Source organism: Amphiprion ocellaris, chromosome 24 (assembly GCF_022539595.1).
Source record: "Amphiprion ocellaris isolate individual 3 ecotype Okinawa chromosome 24, ASM2253959v1, whole genome shotgun sequence".
In the NCBI taxonomy this organism is placed as follows: Eukaryota; Metazoa; Chordata; class Actinopteri; family Pomacentridae; genus Amphiprion; species Amphiprion ocellaris.
Window position 1 is genome coordinate 12,825,352 of NC_072789.1, and position 20,492 is coordinate 12,845,843.

The 20,492-nt window shown below is 39.9% G+C and overlaps 1 protein-coding gene across 4 annotated transcripts in view; it reads left to right on the forward strand.

Annotated features, from left to right (window-relative positions):
• LOC111565647 (neural cell adhesion molecule 2) overlaps nt 1-20,492 on the forward strand; it is a 329,641-nt gene that overhangs the window by 248,784 nt on the left and 60,365 nt on the right. For all 4 annotated transcript variants that reach the window (XM_055008080.1, XM_055008081.1, XM_055008078.1 and 1 more), the window contains exons 6-7: nt 10,926-11,043; nt 19,177-19,346. In XM_055008080.1, coding sequence (XP_054864055.1) covers nt 10,926-11,043; nt 19,177-19,346 — 288 coding nt within the window. The remainder of the gene's footprint in view (nt 1-10,925; nt 11,044-19,176; nt 19,347-20,492) is intronic.

Below are 20,492 nucleotides of genomic sequence, written 5' to 3' on the forward strand. Positions count from 1 at the left end.
TTTTGTCAATATGAGAAGTTGAAGCTGTGTGAGAACAAGGCGGTGGATGTGCAGACTGCAAAGCAGCTCTGTCCTCGTCTGAACAGATCACAGTGCACACTAATAAATCTCTCTTGAAGGTATTTGCTTGTTGGACAACAGCATCTCCTTTGTTCTCAAGAGTGTACAGGAGTTGTTTCTACAGATGTCACCGTTAAGCCCTGAAGCTACATTTCCTGCAAAAACAGATCTGGGAATAATTCGAATCGTCCCCACCAGAGCCTTTCATTTATGGTCAATCTCTTGGATTCCTCTTCTTCCGTGGGTCTCAGTTGTAAACACAAGGCAAGCAGAGGATTTCCAAAGAAAGCCACTGGGTTTTGCAGAGAATATACCGTATCGACAACAACCTGGAATGATCGAACAACACGGACCCTGAACACAAGCAGATGGACGTTGCTGGGAGGCTCCGGTATGTCAATGAGTGCAACACACTACATGTTTTGTCAATCAGCTGCAGCGAGTGAACTGGTGCGGTGCCTGGGGATGTGGAAGGAAGGTAAGACAAACAAAATGATGGAGGAAGAAAGCCAGAAGAACGTTTTTTCTCTGTCTAAAGACCCCTGGAGGAAGACAGTATAAGAAAGGATGGAGATTAAACTGATGCAGCTACAGGGAATCTTCGGCATCCACCTCATCTGTTGAGCTCTAACATGGAGCTCTTGTTCACACTCGTTTGTGCCAAAACCAGACTGGACATCGATTCTTGTCAATACAGCAGCAGTGGCAGCTAACAGGGACGGAGGAGAAAACTGGACACTGCTGCAAAAATCTATCCTTTAAAGTCTCAGGCTTGCTTTTCTTTCTTTGCTGTTTTTTCATCCTGTTTATTGCATTTTGCCCAACTGGATCATCAAGTTTTACTGTCAGGACTGCGGTTCCCAACCTAAGGCTGCACAGTGGCTTGGTGGTTAGCAGCTAGAAGATCCCTGGTTCGCGTCCTGGCCTTGTGTGAATGCGAGTGTGATTATTTGTCTGTATATGTAGCCCTGTGACAGACTGTTACCCATCCAGGGTGTCCCCTGCTTTCACCTTCAGTCAGCTGGGATAGACTCCAACCCCATCACGACTCTAATGAGGATTAAGCAGTGTATAGATAATGGATGGATGAATGGTTTCCAAACTGCTTTTCCTTCAGATAAAGCAGCGCAAATGCATGACCCCTTGTCACGTCTCAGAGTCATGAGCAGGCTCCCAAAAACAATTTTCCTCAATAAATAGTTCCATAAAACACAGATTTTTTTTGTATAGGACAACTTATCTCATTAATTAATCTCAATAAGCACCTTGTGCATCCTCAGATTCATCCTGAATCATCCAAGCTCCAAGTCTGAGACATTTAGGCAACTTGTTCTAAAAACTGAGTCAACTTTTACATTTTTAGCACCGATTAAAGCAAAATACACTGATTGGATTATAAATATTCGGCAAAAATACACTTGATAATGCATGCAGATGAACTGGAGTTACATGTATGCAACAACTCAAAGCCAAAGAACAGATAAATCCTCGAGTATTCCATGTCTGTAAGGAGTTTAAAAACCCCTCAGGTCCACTTTAAATTCTCCTAGCCAATTTTAGTTTCACAAATCAGTTAGTAGAAGTAACATGTTCAAAAATGCTATCAAGAAAGGCAATATTAAAGTTTTCCAGCTCGATGCCAAACCCACTGAAGAGAAAGCTGAGTATCCGGCCTCTCATTGATTGTAAAAACAGAGAACATTGTGAGAATTGTGTCCTACAATATCTTTGATTATTTCATGACTAGTTTTATAAGTCTCTCTGAGAGTCAGAGATGGCCGCTTTTTAATATTGTACTTTATCCAAACAGCAGTCGAACTACTTTTCCTACCTGAAATTGCAAATTGTGTTCCTGAATTGGTTTCTGCACAGCCAGCCATCAGCTGAATTGATTGGCTGATTGGCTGCTGCAGCGTGTTTATGGTTAATTTTTATTGTTGAGCTTACAATTGAATTTGATCACGTCTCAGCGGTGGGCGTTATGCAGTTAGATTCTGCTCATAGCACCCGGTACGTCTTCCTGATCTTTTTATGTGGAGTGTCAGAACAAGTGTCAGTTCTCTGGCTGTTCCAGCAATGTGTTAACGCTCGCTGCTTTGGCCAGTCATGTAGAACAACATTTTGTCTGAAAGCAGGGCTGAAGCACCTTACTGTATGCACCACAACCCTCCCCAAGCAGAGTCATAAATATTCATTGGTCAGTTGATAAAAGAGTGGTGGTTTCTTGCCCATAAGCATGCAGCGAATGAAGCTCCGCTGACCCGCTGCAGCTCCCACTCTCCAGTGTATCATCAAAGCCGACTGTAGATGAGGATGATGGTGCTTCGGGTAAAGGGGACCACCCGCTGAATAGTTAATCTACCCGAGGGCAAAACAGCTCAGTGTCTTGGAGAATGCAGAACATTTCAGGAGGTGATCTCAAAGGTTACCTCGGATGAGTCATGTAAGCCTGTCATGTACTGTCTGTAAGCACAGTACAGGGAAGAAACTAAGGAGCAAGGATTTCAACAGGCACACATAAAGTTAACTGCAATGATTATAATTGCTCCGCTAAGGAATGCGGCAGAGTCATGTGACTATCTGCGTTGTTTTGTCTATCTGTTTGTCTGTCTGTTAGCAACATTACTCCAAAACAGACTATTGGATTTGGATGAAATTTTCAGGGAAGATCAGAAATGACACAAGGACCCAGTGATTAGATTTTCACAGTCATGCAGCTCATAGTCTGGATCCACGGATTTGTTAAGGATTTGTGTGTCATTGCGAGATAGCGGCATGGAACACTATGTTGTGGCATTTAAGGATTGAACAAATGATGAAATTAGCCAAATAGGATGTGTAAATCCGATTTTAGAACAAACAGTGATCAGATTGGAAGACCTAACATATTTAGGTCATGTGATTCGGTATCCGTACATAACGTACACATGCATAAAACACGCCTGTGCTCAGTGCAAGGTCATTTTGTTTGTGGGTACATTTATATTAAATGGCCACATTCTGTGCTGTCGTGATTTCTCATAATCAATAACTAATAAACTAATGATGCATCTCTAAATAAAAATGCTGTATTTCTGAGAATGCCGTATGGGGGAATGAGCGGCCTTGGCGGAGTACTGCGCTCTGAGTGCTTTTCTAGTTGGAATATGTGGAAATTTGACATAGATAATTTGCATGTTTAATTGTGGCCTTGTATCTTGTTAGTATGTTTTGAAAAATGCAATGTAAAGCCAATTTTTAGAGAAAGACACAGAACTGAGCACATTCCCTGTTAAGTAGCTCTTAATCTCAACTAATGTACCTCTAAATTGCATCACAATCTCAATAGCTGCATGACCTCTAAGTTGAATGGTGTGTAAAATTAAAAACTAACAGTTCAGATTTGCTATATTAAAAATACAGGAGCCACAGTGGAAACTTGACGCAACAAAAGTTCAAGAGATTCAAATCTTTTATTTTTGCGAAATTTGTCCACAGGTATTTTTGATGATAGACCTCTTTTACTGAAGGGAGTTGTGTTGCTCTACCTTGTTCTATTGGATTAAAAAGACATATTTGGTTTTTACTCTTCAGAGTCTTACTGTCAGCAGCTTTGGATCATTATCATGCTGGAATATTCCTCTTCTTCAAGCTTCTGCAGACTGGGACTCATCCTTCAGCCCCATATCATCACAATCCCACCTCTGTGCTTCACTGTCAGGACTATTTAGTCACTGTGTTAGACTTGTTCAGGTTCACATCAGACATGCTGGACTCCACCTGAGCTTAAAGGAAATGTGTTGTCCATCATCTAGCAAACGAATCTCCTCCAAGTATTCATTGAGATTCTTTTCATGCCTTTTAACAAAGTTTAGTCTTGTAGTTTTGTGCTAAAGAGCGAGCGAGATGTTATGCAATGTTCATCACGCTGTCACAGAAACTCCATATTCCACATATAAGCACTTCTAAATCTATTTTTCAGTGGTAGATTGTGAAAGTAGTTTACTGTCTGAGGCGTCGTCGTCGGAGGGCAGCTACTGTGGCTCTGATTAGTGGTACAACTACTGCCGCAACTGTGTTTTCACTCATTTTTCTGTCTAAATTTTGAAATTCCTTGAAATTCTGTGGAAACATGATTGCAAACATGCAGATTATGAATCGCAATTGCACTCAGTTTTGTTCGCGAGCAAAGGTTTACTAGCTTGCGCATCAGTGATCACAGGTGTCTTCACATTTGTTGCATTGTGTTTCTACTTTGGGGCCTGTAATTTTAATGTCGTATTTCGGGGGGAAAAAAACTGCTTTTGATTGTTCATGAGAGGAAATGCTTTAGCTGTTAATTTAGAAATATCACTCATTTGACATTTAAATGACTGTAAGTGTCTTGTTGCTCCATGAGTGAACCTAAGCTAACTATCTACTTTTTTTTACCGTGCGGACATGTGAATGCTGCGATTCTTCTCATCTATCAGCAAGAAAACAAACAAACTGGAGCTTTAATTCAGTGTGATTATTAAAAAACATTCTAACTCATATCTGTGGGTAGCTTCTGCCAACTTTTTCATTTTACACCCTTCAGTGGAGCCTAATGTTTTTATCAAACATCTCTCTGCATTTTGATGACCCCACTAGCCACAGCAGTCAGTTAGTTTCTATGGCAACTGATGATGATGATGATTCAAAATGCAAATAACTTCCTGATTTTGCCTGCATCCGTCGTCGATGCATCCACTTAATTGTTGGTTCACTTATGTACACATTAAACCCACAGTTTTGTTTTATTTTTTCAGCCGTCAAGATTTCTCGAATTGTTTGACATGGATCAGAAGTGCTCAGAGAATATAAATACTCCTCTGTCTTTCATTCCCAATAGTAAATTAGGGCTGATTTGATTCTAGCCTGTGTGCTAATCTAGAAGGCAAAACAAATCCTTAATAAGCACTCCAGCAAAGGTCTTGTCTCACAACACTGACTTGCTGAATTTCTCGTAGGTGTAATACGGTTATGACATTTACCGAGAACACTTCCCGGCTTCTAAACACGGGTGATCCACTCTTCATTGAAGCCTATTAGCAGTTAACAGAAAACCTCCAGCTCCTCGCCATGCATTCAAATCGGTCCAAGCACATCTTGAATTATATTTACAGTGCATGTTTGCAGGGATGTCTGTAAACCTCACGTTATCTCCACCGAGCCTCTGAAGTTTCAAGGATATGACTAATACATGGCGAATTCACGAAGCTTGCCAGATTCCTTTTGGATGCTTAAACCCTGTTGCTGATTTGCTCTTTTGAAGTCTTTCTGCTTGGCAGTGTGTCTCATTAACAGGGCTGTTTCAACAAGGCTCACTGATGTGGGAGTGCATTGCACAGGAAGAGAGGGACACTGGAGAATGGAGATCTATTGGCGTGGAAATCAATGGTTATCATGTCAGGCAGATGCTCGCTCCTCTCACTCGCCGAGTCAGTGCTATTGGAAAGGACTCATAGTGTTTGATTACTGCTCAGGCCATTTTTATCCCTGAAAAGCTTTCTGCACCTTCATGTGTGCGCACTTGTTCTGGCCTGTGGTTCCTATTGTGTGTTGATTTTACAGGCCAAAATGGAAATTTTCATTATTTTTAAAGGATAAATGGTACATAAACAACACCAGGCAGCACATGGATCACACACTGTGGAATTTAGATGTACCATGAAGAGTTTTTCTCCTCATAAGAATACACACTGGAGTCGTTAGTGTAATTGATCTTTTATGAAAGACTACAGTACACTGCAGTGTTGGTTCATTAGGTATCTGCTATGATGCTTTGTTATGATTAGAATTCCCTCTTCATTATCCAGGCTATGTAGAATGTATTTTTCCTACTGGCTTTACCACTGTTCTGCCTCAGAAACAGCATTTTAATGAGACTTAAAGCCATGTTTAATATTTAATTTTCATCTTTTACCACATTGTTTTCAGATCTAGGTGGAATAAGTGTCCTCTGGATGACATCACTTGGAGGACAAATTCAATTCATTAACGCTCAATAACTCCCACGGCAAATGAGGACTGTTTACAGTGGCGGAATATAAAACAATGCGAGCTTTGTTTTCCCAAGAAGCGACACGTTTATTGCCTTTCCACCCTTTCTGTTCGATCAGAGGGAGACAAATGGCACTGAAACAATAGCACCATGCAGCTGCCGGTTGCAGTAACACATATTTAACACGAGTGCAAACATCTGTTAAGTAGGCTTTTATTTGCGAGATGAGACTAGCCAGCTCCTCACATAATTAAAAACAGACATGGTTTTAATTGATTTCCTTTCATTTTCCTGCTAATGGTTGTTTGTGTGGGAAGTGTTGATCTTGAGTTTTGTTGGTCGTCATCTTAAGCTGATTAGATTGTAGATGAACTGATGCTAAAATGAAGTCGGTGCCAGAATTAGAATTCTCATGTGATTTTTTTTTTCATGGTTTACTGCAAGCAAGTCTTGTTTGAAGGAGTTTGATCTCAGCAAACGAAATTTCCACTGTTGGTTCAAAACAAAACATACAGCACACATGCCTCATTTTATATTAGACAAAAGGCCTGGGACAGATTTACAGTATATGAAGGAACAATGACTCTTTCCCCTTTCTGAGGTCTTAATGGCCTTTAGAAAGGCAGACACTGCAGGAGATTAGATATTGTCTATTCTGACATGATTAAGCAGACTAGTTGTCTCCATATTGGTCTGTAATCTAAATCTGACCTTCTTCTAACTACAATATATGCCTGCATGTACTGCTGCTTAGTCGGTGTCACTTCTCCTGATATCTGTAAACCTTTCTCGCAACCTAAGTCATCTGAGTCTCCAGTGTGACTCTGTGTCTGCCTCGACATTGCTGAACTTACCCAACACAGTATACAACAGAAGTGAGTACACCCCAGTGCGATATCACTTCAATGCAAAATAATTCAAATTGCATTACTTCTACATTGAATGGTTGGGTATTTGGTCTTTGCTATACTAAAAAAAAAAACCCCTGGATCCACTGTAAGAACTTGATGCAGCAAAACTCAGCTATGATTCAAATTTTTTCAGCCCCGCTTACGTCCAACTTTATTTTGGATGCCAGATTCAATCCTGCTCAGCGTGGAGAATACCAAATTTCTGAGAGATGTTCCACCATTCTTCAAACACTACTTTTTTTTAAGCTGCTTTTGCTGGAGGGAGTTATGTTGCTCTCCCTTTTTCCTTTAAAATACCACAAAAGTGTTCTATTGAATTCTGAAAACATACTTGGTTTCCACTTTTTTATTCTTCAGAAACTCTTGCGTGATTTTGGCAGTTGTGTTTTGGATCATTATCAGGCTGGAATGTTCCTCTTCTGCCAAAGATTTGCAGACTGAGTCTAAGTTTGTGAGCCAGTAGTTTGGTATATCCACAGACATCCATGGTGCTACCAATAAACGTCAACTCCACAGTACCTTGGACACTCAAGCAGCCCCATATCATCACACTTCCACCTCCGTGCTTCACTGTCAGGACTATGCATTCACTGTGGTACATCTGAGGTTAATACCAAACATGCTGGACTCCACCTGAGCTAAAAGGAAATGTGTTGTCCATCATCTAACCACAGAATCTCCTCCAAGTATTCATCAAGATTCTTTAATGCCTTTTAACAAAGTTTAGTCTTGTAATTTAGTGCTAAAGAGAGAGCAAGATGCCATCCACTGACGTTGATGTTATGCAATGTTCCACCGTATCATCACACTTCCACCTCCGTGCTTCAGTGTCAGAACTATGCATTCACTGTGGTAGACCTGACCAGGTTCACACCAAACATGTTGGAACCATAGTAGCCAAACAAATTTATTTTGGTCTCATCTGACTAAATAATGTGCTACCGGCATTTTAATACACTTGTTTTCATGTTCTTTTAAATTTCATCTTGCAGTTTTGCATCAAAGCATTATCAAGTTTTTTTCTTTTCTTATATATTATCCCATAGAGTCTAAGCTTTCACAGAAATAACAATTTCGATTGATAACCCCTGTGTCAAGTCTGTTTTTTAGAGCTAGATTGTGCTATTAGTACACTATCTGTGGTGTCAATTTAGAAGGACCAGTGCAGCTCTGATTGGTGGCACTATGGCTGGTTCTATACCTCCTGATTACTGCTGCAAATGTTTCATCCTCCTGATTACCTCCTGATTACTGCTGCGAAAATTTCTACTAATTTTTAGTTGGGCACAGATCTTCCTGTATGCTGTTTCACCTTTGTGAAGTTTCACAATCACTGTTAGTTTTCCTTCCTCTGGCAATTCTGCTGTGTTTATCATCATGGCTCCCAATGGATAATTGTTGCATTGAGTTCCTACTTTAAGGCCTGTATTTTCAACACTCTTTCCAGTATTTGATTTTGATTATTCGTACAAGAAAGCACTGTATTTTCCAGCTTTCAATCAAGCAATTATTGAGAGGATATGCAATTTGAAATCATTTGACATTTAAGAGAGGTGTGTACTCGGTTCTGTTGTTTACTATATTATAGTTTAAGCCTCATTCAGCTTATGTATTGAATCACGTGGTTTGTATTTAGACACATTATCCGAGTACCACAGGCCTCTGCATTGACACCTGCTATTAATAAGCATTCTCATTATCCTGATCCCGCTCACACTGTAATCAGATCTCATTATGCAAATGCAGTAGGTGGAGCTGGTGGACTAATTGACAAATAAGGCACGTCCCGATGCTGTTCCTCATTCTCCCCTGGCTGAGGAAAAGGGTCTTCTGTAGCTTTTAGCAGTGCTGCCTTGAAAAAGAAGCGAAGAAGTTTGGTGACCTTTCAGCGAGCGAGGCAGACTTTTTCATCAAGAAGGTGGCCAAACAGTGCAGATTGCATTGGTCTCCACCTCCAGATGTGGTGGGGTCGATTTAATAGCAAATCCAGTGGGGAAGCGTTCTGCAGGCAGCATGTGCTTTACCTCACCTGGATATTCAGATACAGGAAGTGTTTCTTGAAGCATATTAAAGGCATTTTATTCAAGATTTTGAAGGTAGATAGCTAGTTTAAGGCCCACCACTAAACAGCAGAGCATAAATGACAATACTGCTAATCAATGAGCAGGTTACAATAATGGAAATATTGGATTTGTATGTGGCTATTACTCCATCACCATAAAGCGTCAGGTATTATATCTGCAGAATTAGGCAAAAGCTGTCTGGTAGCTGTATCTACTATCAATACCTTCCATCCTTTGTGAGAGCACATTAGAAAAATCACATAACCAAGCTATTATTTATGCTACTTTGTCTTCTGCATTGCCCACGCATGAGTAGCTGTTCAGTCTCAGGCATTCAAGTAGTGCACTTATTTGATTCTCACCTATTTTAGAGTGTCACAGTTGTCACGTACCCAACAGAAGCAAACTGGAGGCGTAAACGCTCCAGAGCTAAAGTAAGCCGCTCCAAACATGTTTAATCATCGCATGAGATTGGACAGCGGCTACTGTGGGAGTCGAAGTGCGGCGTAAGTACAGGCTTGAGCAATGGATCGAGACGCCTGATAAACATGCTTGTGCCATGAAGCTGTCATTCCCCTTGTCAGTGCAACGGGGAAAGTAGAAAAGACTGAGGCTGCTTCCCCTCTGCTCTCCTTTTACCGGATGACAAGATGACAGTCGTCGGTTGATTGGATGACAGAGACGCTGCGGCCTCCTGACATCGTTCAGCAAATACTCTCGATAAAGTCATCCACACCGCTGCTGTTTATCAATACAGCTGCTGGTGGAAGATTAAGGAGACACATGCTGCATTTATATGGACTCTACATGATGCATGTCAGTTATGCGGCAAATTTACACCCACATATAAGCAGGAAAAATATGCAAAGCTCAAGATCATATCTGAAAAGATGGCTCAAAGTCCAGAACAGAGCAGCCAAGGTGTGATTTGTCGCATGTCATCCACGTTTTCTCCCACTTTTTCTGTCTATGTTTAGCTCACCATAACAAATAAAAGCCAAGAGCCACTCTTCATTTCTTAAATGAAAAGATAAAAATGGCACTGACAAAATTCTAAACTCAAGGCTTTAAAACGAGTCCACAAACCAAAGGGTGACGTCACAGTGGCTAAGTCAGTCTTTAAATACAGTCTATGCTCGTTGTATGCAATCAGAGGATGTAAAAACATCAACTAATCATGAAATAATGACATGTTGATGTTCCTTCTGTGGTCTGGGTTCAAGCACTGAGGTAAATTAAAATGGCGTTAAAGGGCATCCTTGCCGTACTCTGCTTTCGTCGTAAGAAGTGGAAGGAGAACTAATTTGGAACGATAACATCCACTGATTGAAATGAATGCAGTACTGCGGAGCGTTCTCGGTTTATATTTGCATGCCCTTCAAGCCACTAACCTTAAAATCACAGCGACGATGATGAGCACTTCCAGTTTTGACTCTGCGCAAATTGGCCTCACTAGATGAACAATTGCTGGAGCTCCAGCACTTGACAGGAATTGAACAGTTTAGTCACAAAAGAAAAGCGCTGGTATTCACAGCTGGTTCTGATGTCGAAACACATTTCCTGTCTTGCCATTGTTTGTGTGGGTTTAGCCGAGCGTTTCTAAATCAGACAATAGCATTATGGTTTCATATCGCTGTGTTCCGCTCCTTTGTGTTTTTTTTACCAAAGCTGGGTCAAAATGTTATTTGAAATGCTCATGGGATTACCAACAGAAGTAGCTTTTTCAGTGTGTGCTCACAGGCTACTCACAAGGCCAATTTATTCCTTTTGAAAATGCTACTTTCCACCATCTACTTGTATGAAGTCTGAGATTTCTTCAGGAATATAGTCCTGTTTTAACACCATTAACACCATGTGCTATTTCTTGTTCTGTTTTTGTGTGTGCAGTCCCTCCGGTGTTGTCAGTGTTCCAGCAGTCCTTCAACGCCACAGCCGACTACCAGGAGTCAGTCACCTTTACCTGCATCACCTCCGGATCTCCCGACCCGCTGGTCACATGGCACAGGTACCTCATACATCCTTAATACCCCACATCAGTCTCTGACATGCAGCTCAGGGATATTGGACAGAAAAGACCAGGCTTTGGGCCCGAAGGTTGAAAGAGAGTAGCTATACACACAAGTGGACTCCCAAAATATGATATCCCGTGTGATTTCTTTCCAAAAACTTGAGCATTAATCTGCTATTATAACAGCCTCCGCTCGTCTGGGAAGGCTTCCCACAAGATTTTGGAGCCTGGTTGCTGGGATTTGCTCCCATTCAGCCAGAAGAGCATTAGCGAGGTTCGACACTGATGTTGGGCGATAAGGCCTGGCTTGCATCGGCGTCCCAATTTATCCTATAAGTATCGGTTGATGTCGAGCCTCTGTGAAGGCCAATTCTCTCACACCAGACTGAGGAAACTGTTCCTTTAGCACAAAAGGATTGTGATGTTGAGATAGGAAAGGGGAATCTCAAATTTAGCTGTGTACCATAGCAAGATTCCCTTTGTAGAAAATCACATTTTTAACCTCGTTAATGTGTCCATGTGGTGTTTTTTATGTGCTAGAAGACAGATTCAGACTTCTGGGGTGTTATGTGTAGCAAACCCAAGGAATCAGCTGGCCTTTCCATATCATTATTCTTCTTCAGAATGAGTTTCCTGTGCTTTTTATTTGTTTATTTAATTTATCATAGACCCACCACAGTATCATGAGGGCAGAAGGGAAAATACAACCACCAAACCAAACCTACTACCTAAAATAATGTCTGAACACGAGGTCTTGTCCGTCTCTTAGTAATGAGTATTTGCCAATGTTGCCCTAATATATTTTATATTGCTAAGTTTGTGATCCAAAACCACACCTCAAAATTAATTTCCTTAAGCTTCCAATATTCGATCTTTATCTGAATTAAAGAGTTTGTTGTTCGATTGACAAACAGCATAAATTTAGTTTTTCTCAGATTTAATGATAATTTACTCCTGTCAAACCACTGTTTTAATGTTACCATCTCAGTTTGAACTCGATTTAAACTCTAAATTGTTATCTGAGTAACAACATTTGTATCATCTGCAAACTGGAAAATTGGCTAGGAAAATGAGCATCCACATATTCCAGAGAAAAAAATCGATGTAGAGCTAAATTAAATCATTTTAATGCTGGAAGGGATTATTTTCATATTATGCAACACAAAGATGAGTTTCTTGGAGTGAAATCAATGACTGGTGAAGGACTTCAAAATTCTTTTGAACGAACAGGCCTTCGAGACGCCCAGAACAAACGTCCAACTACTTGAATGGCCATATATTGTAATATAAAGCACAATGTTGTGTGGTTCATGGATCACTTAACATATTTCCAGAAAATACAGCGTACATTCGCTCCTACTAATAATAACTACAGATGCATCTTTATTCGAGCCTCTGTGTGTGCCGTTATATCCTTGAGAAAATGCAGATTTGGTTACAGATCAAGCAGGTTTCCGAGCTGAGAATTTGTAGTCCGCCCTCACACGTTGCCCCCAGAAGCCACGCTATGATATCACACGCTGCGTAGCAACCGAGTGAAAATTTGCACCTGAAGAGCATTTGACACTCCACCATCCTCTCTGCAACTCATGTAATTAGCTTGCACCCACTCAGCAGGCAATTGTGACGATCTCTTCGCACCCAAGCTTCTATTGATGCAATGTAGTTCATATTTATTTGTCCTTTTTTAATGTTGTAATGTTATGTTTTCCTTGTCATATATATTTTTTCTCTTTTTTGCTTTTTGAACTATTAATTACACAACACTTTAAAAACCTTCCTGCGTCAGCCTTCCATCCCAGTAAACATCCGCCTGCTTTTCTCTGCTGCCATTTTCCACTCTTACATTATTGCAGCATGCGACTGCAATAATGTCCGACATGCTTTCTACCTGAGGCAGGTTTCTCTAAGTTGTTTTTCTTGCTGTATGGAATTGAATGAAAATCAATGGGTGCCTGCAAGGAGCCATAGGAAAACACGTTTTCCTGAAAATATCAATATTGTTAACTTCTTTCCGTAGAACGCGTCAGGTTTTCTATAACCACGATGTCAACAATGACAAAGGGAGCGCAAAGAAAGAGTGAAATCGCGGCTGTTAAATAGACGGAGCTCTGTACTGAACATAATGACACATGCCAGCATTTAAACTGGACGTCTTAAACACCTACTGCCTACTGTTTTGCTCTATTTGTTACAAAGTTAAAATAGTTTGAGTCATGTTACTGCAAAGCTTTTGAAATATCAGGAGGCGATTTTTGCCAGCGGTTCATTAAAACGGTTTCAAAATTCTATTAGCTTTAAATACACTTAAATGACCAGTAGTTGTTGTTGAGTTCATTCATTAATCTTTTTTAGCTCAATAATTGTTTAATATATCATTAGTGTGCAGGTTTTTTTAGACAACATAAACTAAAATATCAAAATGCCAACAAGGAGATGCTTCTTTATTCATTACTTTATATAGAGTAACACTGAGAATTCACCACTCTTTGATTTTATGTGACGTTTCCGCCGAGATTAAACTTCTGAAGTGGCTTCTGGGTGCTTTATTTTTATTTATTTGTTGCTCCTGTCACATTTCTACTCCCTGTGGGTTCATTTTTCACTGCAATATAAAGTCCTGCACCTCAGTGAAAATAGAACAACCATAAATAGAAGTACCGCTATAGATATTTTACTATTTATGTTTTTAATTTGCCTCCATACTTGTCTCTTATATGCTTTGTGTGCACACTGCCTGCAGTTCAACCTAGTTCATCCGAATCATCCCTGAATTTTTATCATGCGAGTGTTGATTACAGTTTATGGCATCTTGGTCATCTTGATTATGTTGGGGAGTGCAGATTTTTGCAATTTTTACAGAATCTTGATTGACGGCAACAATTTATTTTTGCTGCATTTTCAAATAAGACATGTATGATAAATCAATTTGTTGAAATCTTAGTTTTGAGGTTTACATTTAGTTAATTTTCCCGACAGAACTGCACATCATATATGGGAGAATTAAAAATCCGCCTATTCTTTTTGTTTTTGCAGTTTCCGGTTCTGATCAATGGTGTAGATAATGTGTTTTTCAAACCCATCAGTGTGTTAGTGATGTGGTTCAGAGGTTAATGCAGATGTAAAAACAATTGAAATACCTGCAGCAGTTTGAAAGAGATTGTGGCAGGAAAAAACGGGGCACATGCATCATTTATTGAAGTACAAACAAAATCTGAAATTGTCACAGCTGGGAACAAACTTTGTAAAACTCATTCGTCTTGCTCTCCAGTTGGCAGCCCCAGCAACAGAAATGATATTTACCCCTGGGTGCTTCACCTTGTCTTCGCTGCAACAGAGCAAAACAGGAAAATGTGATTTTAATGATTTAACAGCAGGCCTTGTTTTCCGCAGCAAATTTCGCAGTGATGATGTACTGATCTGTCATTACAGAGACAGTCCATGTGACAGCTCTGTTCATAGACTTCTTTCTTGGTGTCATAATAGGTAACTGAGGTATGTTGGACCTTGTAATTTTACGAAAAGGCAATTGAAATAAGCAGCGTATTCATCTAAAGAGAAAGACATACTGCTTGCCTGTATTATTCACCTGGTGAGACTTAGAATGAAAGAAGCTGAGCTGCTGAAAGATTGGAAGGTTTGACACTGTGATCAGTCTGATGTTGAAAGATGGTTAAACACCGTCCCGCAGGGGAACTGTGATCACACTTTTATCACAAAAATAGTCTCTCCTTGCAGTGTTTGGCATCAAACTGCCATTCACAGTTTGAATTATTCGCTGTTTTTACACTAAATGAAGATGGAGCCACAAGATTGATCATCATCAGTTTAGCTGAAAAGTCCCAGAATTGTTGTCATGCGACTGTTGATTTAATCGTAGGTTTCTGGTTGCACCAAGGAGTACAGATTTTTTTTGCAGAGTCTGTTTTGAGCAGATAATACATTTTTGGCAAATTAAAAAATGAGACTTGTAGAGTGATTTTGATGAAATAGCAGGATTTTTAGTTTCCCATCAGTACAGCTCATCACAGATGAGTTATTGAGGGGTCGTTGGAAAGGTAGAAATTTGGAGTCCATCTGTCTTTACAGATTCGGCCATTTCCAGCTAGAATAGTCATTTACCACATTAACAATGTGTAGACTGCATCTCTGATTAATTTAATGTTATCTTCATTGAAAAAACAGCTTTTCTTTCAAAAACAAGGACATTTCTGGGAGACCCAAAACGTTTGAATGGTAGTGTCACTTTCAAATCCGCATATTTAGAGGTTAAAATGATAAAATTGCTCCTGGGTGTGCATAAAACCATACAGCTTACTAAAAAATGTCAACATGGACATATGTATGGTGAAAGTGTAGTCAGGTGAAGCTTAATTTCAGGTACATCAGCTTTAGGAAACATTGTCATCTGTGGCCGATTGTCCTTCAGATGTACACTACCGTTCAAAAGTATGGGGTCACCCAGATAATTTAATGTTTTCCATGAAAACTCACACTTTTATTCATGTGCTAACATAACTGCACAAGGGTTTTCTAATCATCAATTAGCCTTTCAACATGATTAGCTGACGCAATGTACCATTAGAACACAGGAATGATGGTTTCTGGAAATGGGCATCTGTATCCCTATGTAAATATTACATTAAAAATCATTCCTTTGCATCATACACAATGGACTGTTGGTAAAAGTTAATATTAAATAAATTTGCCTGCTATTTAAAGATCATCCATAGTTGCTACGGTTAGCTTCTTTCTCTTAGTGGTAAAAATGGTAAAGCCCTATTTGTATTCCATTTTGTTGTATTTTGTGGGGTTTGTGTATCACATGCTGATGTGTTCTGGCCTCTGCAACAACTACACTGAAGTTCACCAAACTTAAACATGACAATAAACCTGCCCACACTGACGGATAAACTGCCTCAGTCAGTGAATCCATCAACCACCAATGCTAAATGCTTGTAAACCTTCGTCAGATTGTATGACGTGATATTCTGCGTACCATTCTGAAAAACCTTTATCTGAATAGTTTCCATTCGCTCCCGTGTCCTACTTTTCTTTAATACTGGCTTAATAAAACTTTAAAGCATTTGTCAAGGACAGACCGCTTCGTCTGACATTAGAGTCAGGATCACTTCAACTGTACAGCAGCATTGATCTTAAACTCTGCAGCGTCCACATCAAACAGTTCGCTGTGTTCTCCTTCATTTCCCAGGTCACCGAGTCCAGAATTAATATGCGAGCATCACAACAAAGGAATCGGCCGAGGCATAAACAACAAATCGCAGCCCAATTTAGCTCTTCTTTTGATGTCACCCCCTCCCAGCGTCTTCCAGCCTCCCGGTTGCATTTCCTGTCAGTGCGACGTTTCACCTCATCCTCCGTGCATCTTGGGTAATGGACTACCTGTCAGCAGTCAGTCAGTATAATGACATTCAGTGCTGCAGCACGTCCTGCACTGTCCATTCCAAAGATGAGGCCTCTCTTCATTTCCTCTTTGGCTCGCCACAGTTATTATTACTTGGCTTTGGTGTTTCCTCCGTCGACTTTCAATTATCCTCCCTCTCGCTTTTCCTCCAGTACAGTGAGGCAGGCTCGCCCTCGCCGCGCAGTATTACTGTGTTTATTTCTGTCTGAACCTGGAAATCTCCTCATTGGAAATCCCTAAAATAATAACATTGTTAGTTTTTTCCATTCACACAGCAGACAGAATAAAACAATAGAGCCTATACACACCATATACCTCTAAATATATTTAAGAACATGCATTATTTTGAGCTCTGTGGTCTCATCTGTTTAGAATTCAATTTAAACAGTAGCTTATAAGGTATATAAGAAAACAGGTTGACACTTTCAAATAGAGGGCGTTATACATACTACATGAACAGGTAAAAAAAAAGTGAATGTGTTTTCATGCTTGTACTTACTAGTAATAAATTGTAACAGATAGTATTGCGACAAAGACGCTCCTGCAACTATACCTGGATTCACATTTAAAGAGATTCATACAGATTTAGTTGATTTTTGAGGTGAAAAGAAGAAAATACAACTCCTGCAGTAAGTGCACATTTATGAAGAGTTGTTTAAATGTTGATGCAGTGTTTGTTATTTCAGTAATATAGGAAATGGAGAAAAAAGCTGCACTAAATATTACATGTGCAAGCTTTTTCATTGTTCAGTCTTAGTCGACTAGTTAAGACTCAACTTGACAATTCAAAGCTAATAATACATTATCTAAGCAATAGCATGTCGATTCTTTACACCAAAATGCCATTAAGAAATTACATTTCCTACTTAAGACAACAAAACAAACACAAAAATAATATCACAGCTGGTATAGCTAACATGTTAGCAAAGAGTTTCCTATTTAGCATCACCAGTATTTGGTTTGAGCCAACATGTGTGCATCAGGTCAATATAAATACTAGTGGTGGGACGCAATTAAAATAATCTAATTAATGAAAGGCTTTGTAATTAATTAAATTATTTTGTCAAAAAGCAATATCTGACACAAGCAAACAACAAAAATGTTTGTTTCATTTATATTTATCTGTGCATTTTTCATTTGTCTACTACATTCACAAATTACTGCAAAGTCAAAGTGCAATTATAGCGATTATATTCGAAATGTTAAGACTTTTTGTAAACTCAAGCACTTTCAATGTCTTGAAAAGTGGACTATTATGGACTGTCGTAGCTAACGTTAAGGTACCTGTCCACAGGATCCATCAATTTCTCGCATCCCATCAATTGTCTATGTGAAATGCACCGTGTTGCATCCTGGTTGCGTTGCAGTGTGTTTCGAGCTCATTTACATAAAGTAGACTGGACTTCTACTTCATGCAAATTCAGTGTGGCGAGCGGAGGTCTGACACATCTTGAAACTTTCGTTGAACGTCTAAACTAGCCGTCGATGAACTAAAACAAGGACAGATTTAGCAGCTTATTTCTCCCCTCCCCCCTAAATTCTATTATGTATTCACCGGCTAATTGCTAACGTAGATGTTCTATCATGGAGAATTTGCCCAGTGAAAATTACTAGACTAAACCAAACAGTCAAAACTGTATGCCAAAAAATGAAAACACGGTGATAAATAGCATGGATATTCTCATTCAGTGTGGTACAATAAATAAATCCTTCATGTTGCAAATAGTCCTTTAAGTAAGAATATAAACACATTCCTATGTGTACATGTCAGTGTGACTGATGTATGTTGGAAATCTGTTCATCAAGCATCAGTGTAACTTGTGAGGAGTTTATATTTCACATGTTCTGAGTGCCGGTGCTGCTTAATCCCATAGAGATTCAGCAACTGAGCTAATCCTATTTTTTTTAACCTGCATGCAGACGACATAAAAAGCACCCATGAGTTTGTTTAAATTTGCGTAAGCGAGGGAAGAAAAAAAGTCAAATTTCCCCCCCAAACTAAGCTATCCCTTGAACCTTCTAGATTACATGGCTGGTTAAGCAGCTGCAAATAAACAAGCGTGGGAGGCAGCAAACCTGCTTCACACCATTATGCTTCTGCTATGAAGCTTAAATGTAGACATGGATCAATTTAGCAGTTGCTTTTTTTCTGACTAATTTCCCCGCAGAGTCCAATAAGAAAAGACATTAACTCAGCACTGTATTCCACACCACACCGGAGTAATTTAATGTGCTGCAGGCCAGAACAGAATGTACACAACAACACAAGTGAGCTCTGACGGGACCCCAACACTGACTGCGAATGGGAAGATGGTATTTTTCTGCATGGTGGAGTTTGAGAAGTTGCAGCGTGTGAAGAATTTCGATGACACACAACAAATGATTCATTGAACTATTTCAATTATAGTATGTCTATCCAGAACAATTCTTTCATCAGGCTTGAAAGAGTTTCTATAAAAAGTGCTGTCATGTTTTCACCTGTTTATGCGCTATAGATAGAAATGGCTTCAAACCGGAGCCGCCTGCACTTAGCCTCTCTTTTATGGGATCAGTCGACACCCAAAGTGCAGGGATTATACATCTGTAGCTTCAAACGTGTGCTGCGGTGGGAGTTTTGCGGAGGTCACTGTCAGGTGCGAGCTGGTTGACGCATGTCTTTTTTCTGCTCTGGCTCATCCGTGGCGTCTGCTTTTTTATTTGTGCAGAAAAGGGCAGCAGCTGGAGCCATCGGAGCAGCACGTTTTCAACAGGCTGGAAGGTGGACGCAGCATGTTAACCATCCGCAACATCCGACAGGGCGACGGAGGAACCTACACCTGCAAGGCCACCAACAAGGCGGGATCTCAGGAAAGAGAGCTCTTCCTCAAAGTGTTTGGTGAGGATGTTTGGTCATTGAACATCTCAGGAATAGCATCGTTTCTACAGTTCTACTATTTCACTAAGCAGACTTTTATCCAAAGCCACGTCCATCTGAGAGTAGATACAACACAAGCAGGATCTAGTCAGGAGAAAACAACCTGGATAAGAGCTAGACAACAAGTTCAAATGTGATAATAGGACTGTGGTGTCTACAGGCAGTACAGATGACAGAATTTTTTTTTCATTTTTTTTGCAGTCTGTCAAGTGCAACAGTGTTTAGTGAAGGGCTGGGCTTTCAGTCTTTTCTTCAGCTTTTCTTAAGCTAAATCGTTTCTCAGCTCAACATTGGGATATTTGCTCTTTTTAGATTTGCCACATTGGAAATATAGTCATAATTAAAGCTGCAAGCAGCATTGATCGGGTCCTCGCATCCTTGCTGGTCAGCGAATCCAAGCATGTCCACCAGGTGTTATTTTGACCTGTGGCCTTGGAGAACTATGAAAACTGTCCATCAGGTGGTGCTATTACTGTGAATGTGTATCGACCTATGGATGTCAACAGGGATGGACCTCTGATTACACATTGCTTGTTCATTAGAGGAAATATGTACTTCTGTTTTACATTGTATCTCTGATGATGTAACACATTATGCTAAGATGCATATTAGCTACAGCAACAATTTTTCAGAATGCCATTGCTAAGCACAGAGAATATTTCTTTAGTATAAAGTGCATTTGAAGCGCATTCACCTCCACTGTGCTCGGGTGGCAGCAGAACAGACAGATCTCTCAACACCCAGACAAATAAACCGAAATTATCTGCATAGTAGATAAGTGGACGGAAAACATAATGTTTTTCAGTGTTTTATCAAGCGCAACTTTTAAATCGCATCAAAAAGCTTCCTATCACTGAAAAAGTCTGTTTTCTATTATCTGTTATTTTGTGCACCACCAGAGATTTTAAATGTGATAGCATTGACCAGCAGCGAACAATGTTTTATGTTGCACCGTAAAACTTCATTATGAGAACATCTACAAATTCAAATTCATATTTTTTAAGAGCACAAATGTCCAAACATGGCCCTCAGCTGCACCAATGAGAAGCATTTCTCCTGAGGAGAAATATTTCATTTATTGCTTTATATTTCAATTACTACACCCCC